The 6000-nt window shown below is 44.6% G+C and overlaps 1 protein-coding gene across 1 annotated transcript in view; it reads right to left on the reverse strand.

Moving 5' to 3' along the window:
- Positions 1–1797, reverse strand: part of tshz2 (teashirt zinc finger homeobox 2) — a 127221-nt gene extending 125424 nt beyond the window's left edge. Inside the window, exon 1 of the mRNA XM_002935395.5 lies at positions 1048–1797. Within this exon, the coding sequence (XP_002935441.3) occupies positions 1048–1087 (40 nt within the window). The 5' untranslated portion in view covers positions 1088–1797. The remainder of the gene's footprint in view (positions 1–1047) is intronic.
- Between the last annotated feature and the right edge of the window lie 4203 nt (positions 1798–6000).

Genomic DNA, 6000 nt, shown 5'->3' on the forward strand with positions numbered 1-6000 from the left:
TTAGGGCGAAAAGAAGCTAAGGCCAAGGATTGCGTCAATGGTTCTTGTGTTTCCATGGCAAATGATTTATTGATATCAATCAAGAATGGAAAAGATCAAAAGAGAGAAGGGGGGGGGGGGAGAGGCCACACACATGACAGCCGATCAATCATGTGTCACATCAAACGTGGCAATCATCTGGAAAAGCCAGGGTGCGGCTGGCAAATAGAAACTGGGGGGGGGGGAGCAAACACAAAAATAAGGAACATATATACATATATATATATATATATATATAATGAATAAGTTTTATATCTCACCTCGCCACTCTCAAAACAACAGACTGCTTTCCCAGCAAAAACATTTTAAAGGCAAACACTTTAGGAGATTTGATAGAGCAGCGTTTACAGGGCCCTGGAACAGGAGCTTTGACCCTCTATCCAGGGCCCTTTAAACGCTGCTTCACACCAAATGTTTGCCCTTAAGCCAGTTTATGTGACTACACACTGGCATATAGGGGTTAAAAGTCCAGTATAATTTAGAAATGCTACCCTAATCCCACTGCAAGCCAGAAGTCCGCCATTGCAATATGAACCGACCAATTAGGAGCTTTAATAAAATGAAAAGGTGGCCCTAAATGCTCCTTTTTTTGTAAAAAGTTGAATTTGTAAGTAACTTGCTGTAATTAAATAGACATAGTTTCTATTCTAAGCGTATTGCATTGAAGTGATAGATATAAAATACAATAGGGGGAAATGCAAACTCACACTCATACATGATAATTAGCTACATATATATAGATAAACTAATAAATAGTGGGGTTCACTTGATATTTAAAAACTATAAAACCTCTGGCAGCCGCTCAATGGCACAGAGACCCCCTACTTGTTATAGTATCCCCCTCCCAAGGAAAAAAGGTAGCAACAAAGTTGCACTGCCTGAGAGACTACAAGTTACAAAGTTGCAGGAGGTAGTGGGATCAGATGGGGATATGAGCCTGGCTGGGAGGGAAGGAACCGGGGGGACGGGGAGGGTGTCGGGGGCCATGTCACTGGGTGCCAGCCTTACCTGCTGCTCTTTTTGGTGCCTGCTGTTTCCTCCTGGGCATCTCTTCTCCAGTCCACACCACCTTCTCCCAAAGCCTTTTTTGTTAATAGTGATGTTTTTTTTTTCCTCTTCAATCCAGATCACAATAAAAATAATAAAAAAATAAAAATCACAAATAGGAAGAAAAAAAAAATGCCTTGGGTTTGTTCTGCTGCTTCTTCCTCTCTTCCTATTTGGCTTAGATCTCCCTCCTCCTCCTCCTTCTTCTCTTTTCTTGAATGGATCTTGCAAAGCTCCTAAATTTCCTGATTCCCATCCAAGATCTCAAGGAGATCAGAAAAACACAAAAGGGGTTGGGGGGGGGGCTGAAAAATAGAGGAAAAAAAGGGGGAGAAAAAAAAAGAGGACTAATTGGAGAGAATGGAAGAGAGTGAAGGAGAGAGGGGGGATGCAGCTGGGTGAGACCCCCCCTCTCCTGGGTTGGGGGGAGAGGGTCAGACAGGGGTGCAGGCTGGAAGGAAGTGCTGCTGCTCTCTGATGCCAGCCTGGGAGTGCGCTGGGCAGGGGGGAAGCTGCTAGCAGCTGGGGAGAAGCCTCTTCAATCACACGGGCAGGGAGAGGCGATGCCAGCCAGCATGGATCTACTGAACAAACTGAGTATTAGCAGAACTCCTCCTCCTCCTCCCCGACCTGATGACAGAGAGAAATGACTTCAGGCAGATAGAGGAGAGCCAGTGTGTGTGTGAGTGTGTATGAGAGAGTGTGTGTGTGAGAGTGTGTGTGTGTGAGTGTATATATGAGAGAGTGTATGAGAGAGTGTGTGAGTGTGTATGTGAGTGTGTGTATGTGAGTGTGTGAGTGTGTGTGTGAGTGTGTATGAGAGAGTGTGTGTGTGAGTGTGTGAGTGTGTATGAGAGAGTGTGTGTGAGTATGTATGAGAGAGTGTGTGTGAGTGTGTATATGAGAGAGTGTGTGTGAGTGTGTATATGAGAGAGTGTGTGTGAGTTTGTATGAGAGAGTGTGTGTGTGTGTGTGTGTGTGTGTGAGAGTGTGTGTGAGTGTGTGTGTGTGTGTGTGTGTGTGTGAGTGTGTATGAGAGAGTGTGTGTGTGAGTGTGTATGAGAGAGTGTGTGTGTGTGTATGAGAGAGCGTGTGTGAGTGTGTATATGAGAGAGTGTGTGTGAGTGTGTATATGAGAGAGTGTGTGTGAGTTTGTATGAGAGAGTGTGTGTGTGTGTGTGCGTGCGTGTGTGTGTGTGTGTGTGAGTGTGTATGAGAGAGTGTGTGTGTGAGAGTGTATGAGAGAGTGTGTGTGAGTGTGTATATGAGAGAGTTTGTGTGAGTTTGTATGAGAGAGTGTGTATATGAGAGAGTGTGTGTGAGTTTGTATGAGAGTGTGTGTGTGTGAGAGTGTGTGTGTGAGAGTGTATGAGAGAGTGTGTGTGAGTGTGTATATGAGAGAGTTTGTGTGAGTTTGTATGAGAGAGTGTGTGTGTGTGAGAGAGTGTGTGTGTGAGTGTGTATGAGAGAGTGTGTGTGTGAGAGTGTGTGTGTGAGAGTGTGTGTGTGAGTGTGTATGAGAGAGTGTGTGTGAGAGTGTGTGAGTTGTATGTATGAGAGAGTGAGTGTGTGAGTGTGTGTGTGAGTGTGTATGAGAGAGTGTGTGTGTGTGTGTGTGAGTGTGTAAGTGTATGAGAGTGTGTGTGTGTGAGAGTGTGTGTGTCGGTGTGAGTGTATAAGAGTGTTTGAGTGTGATAGTTTGTGTGTGCGAGTGTGTGTGAGTGCGTGTGTGTGTGTGTGCGAGTGTGTGTGTGAGTGTGAGAGTGTGTGTGTGAGTGTGAGAGTGTGTGTGTGAGTGTGTGTGAGTGCAAGTGTGTGTGTGTCAGTGTTATAGTGAGTTACACAGGGAGGGCGCCACAGCAAGGAGCAGCCAAGCACCCCTCTCCCTGTCCTGGCTCCATCCCGGGCAGCCACTGGGGCAAAGGGGCAACTACACAGCAACTCTGCTACTGTGCCAGGGCAGTGCCACTCTGCCATCATGGGCTGTTAGCTCTCCCCCCTTCTATTCAGGCATCCACACTACCAGCTAAACAGCCTCCCTTTTTTAATTTTATGATGTCCCCTAGCCAAAGGGTTAATATTTGCATTTTTCTATATTTTCTGACAGATAATTGTTTATAGCCCCCCCCCCAGCAAATATATGCTACTTTTTTTCTGTTTTTTTTTTTTCTTCTTCTTCTTCTTTTTTGTACATTATCCCAGCAGGTAAGTGTTTATGGCAGATATGACAGCTCAGTGTTTATAACCACCACAGGCAGCTAAATAGTTAATTTTTTAAAACTTTCTGTGACAGGTAAATATGTATTACCCTCACAGGTAGCTAAAGGGTTAACGGAGGGTTTCCCCAGCAGGTGTTTTATTCTGCAATGGTAGGTGTTTATCCCTCTCACAGGCAGCTAAATGGTTAATTTGTATTTTTTTTCATACTTTTGTTGGGCTTTAAATGGTTAATAGTTTATTTTTCCACCTTTTCTGACAGGTAATGTTTTATAACCCTAACAGGTAGCTTAGGGGCTATGGCAGGTATATGTTCATACACCTCACAGGCAGCTAAATGGTTAACACTTTATCGTTTGCCACCTTTTCAGATTTAAACGAGTTAAAAAGTGCATAACCCTCACAGCAGCTAAATTATTTAAAGGTTTTCTCGACATCTGTTCATGTCTGCTAAATGGTTAACAGGTAAGTACGGACAGGTATTTATGGCAGATGAATAGTTAACAGGTAAGTTATCCTGACAGGCGTTAATGGCAGCTAAATGGTTAAAAGGGAAGTTTTTCTGACAGGTGTTTGTGGCAGCTAAATGGTTAACAGCTGACATTTTCCCTACCTAGTAGCTCTCGCAGGCAACTAAATGGTTAACAGATAAGTCTATCTATCATGCCTTCTGACATTAGATAATAAAAAACCCCTTCAAGTGACGCATTAACCCCATAAGCACCAGGGGCCCCAGAAACAAAATGCTTTCCCACCTCGACCAGAAAAGTTAACTCTTTATTCCCCTCTACTCAGTGCACTCCTTGCCAAAATCACTTTCTAAATACACTATATGAATATGAATTTCAGGTATAACCTTTCTGTAACCCAGTTCCACAAAAAAACACCGAACCCCTTATGATCAGTATCCTTTTAAAATTAACCCCCTTTTGGCCTGATCCCAGCCTCCAGTGAGGAAAGTCACCATATGGTATATGTTTGCGGAAACTAAGGGGTTAATATGTTACCCTGCTCTATCAGTTCTATTTTAAAGGTGTCATCTCTCCCATCTCGCGCTTACTGAGCTGCCTTTATAGGTTGTGAGGTGTGTGTAACCTACACGCGTGTGTCATTTCACTGCATGGATTGCGTGTGCTGGTACTTATGCCCACCGCCTGCTTGAACCTGTAAAGCATTGGGGTTAATATTTATTTCCACTCTTCAGCACAACAAGGGGTTAAATCCTTCCCTTTCTCTGCGGCTGGTGATGTTATATCCTTTCCATGACATCATTCCCACCCTGCACATAAGGGGTTAATTTGTTATAATTCAATACAGATAGTAATTGGAGGGAGTTCACTAGCCCACGTGACAGTGAGGGGGCCACTATACAGTATATATATATATATCCTTGGGGGCAGACACTGTTTATAGTTCTACAGATACATTTAGGTGCAGATTCATTATGCTGTGTAAAAGACGGCGACAAAATTCACCACATATCGCCATATAAAAAACTGCGTAAAATTGGCATCGTTTTTTTATCCATCTTTTGCTTCCGTCAGAACTTAACGGTGTAAAATCTCGCGTTTGACCGGCAAACTTCTCCATTTATTTTACACTGCTTTTTATACCGTTTTTTCGCCGAATTTCATTTAAACAGCATAATAAATAGGCCCCTTGTAGTGCAGATATGGCCCTAAGGGTTGGTTGTAGGCACATAAATAACAAGGGCTCTGCCCTTAGGGCTCTGGCACACGGGGAGATTAGTCGCCCGCGACAAATCTCCCTTGTCACGGGCGACTAATCTCCCCGAACTACCATCCCACCGGCGAAAATGTAAGTCGCCGGTGGGATGGCACACGCTGCGCAGGCGATTTCGGCCGAGATTAGTCGCCCACAAACAGGGAGATTTGTCGCGGGCGGCTAATCTCCCCGTGTGCCATAGCCCTTAGGAGCTGATGGGTTTGATATGGGGCAATGTAATACCTATCGCTAATGGAAAAAACGTCCGAAATGGGACCAAAGTGGCAAACCCTTTGCATTTCTTGCCAGAGAAGTTTTGCGACTGCAACTTTTTTAGTTTGCGCACGTGAGCAGTGAATGTAATAAAAGTTCTCGTGCTTCTCGCGCTCACAATTGCGCCATCTTCAAGCATTTACAATGTAATAAATGTTTATTGAATAGTATTACGTTGTGAATAGCACTAACCATTTGCAAAAACACCATTTTACACCCCCCATGGTGCCTACAGAGCAGCAGTAGTAGTGGGTAGGGGTTGGGGATACTAGGTATAGAAGGGCAAGTTGGTGGGAGGAGGCAAGATGGTGGCAGAAAGAGAATATGGCAGCAGAAGGCCAAGATGGTGGCACCAGGTAGTATCGTGGCAAAAGGACAAGATGGAGACGGAAAACCAGCACCATTCTTGGGCAAACAGCTGTTCAGCTCTTATTGCAGTACAACTCCCAGCACCCACTACTGGTCAACCAGTACTGTTAAAACTAGTTAGTCCCAGGCACTGTCATTACTACAGGCAGCAGAGCAAGGATGGCACCGGTACTACTGTGCTACTTCTGCAAGAGGCAAAGAGCGGGGTTAACTGTTTCTCTATGCTTGAGCAGTTCCTGTGCATTCCCTGGGAAGCAGCTTCCATTATGTCTCCCTGTGCCGCCTTCCACTGGCAGCAACCGGGATAACTCACTCATCTCTGACAGAGAA

This window comes from Xenopus tropicalis, chromosome 10 (assembly GCF_000004195.4).
Source record: "Xenopus tropicalis strain Nigerian chromosome 10, UCB_Xtro_10.0, whole genome shotgun sequence".
NCBI classification, from domain to species: domain Eukaryota; kingdom Metazoa; phylum Chordata; class Amphibia; order Anura; family Pipidae; genus Xenopus; species Xenopus tropicalis.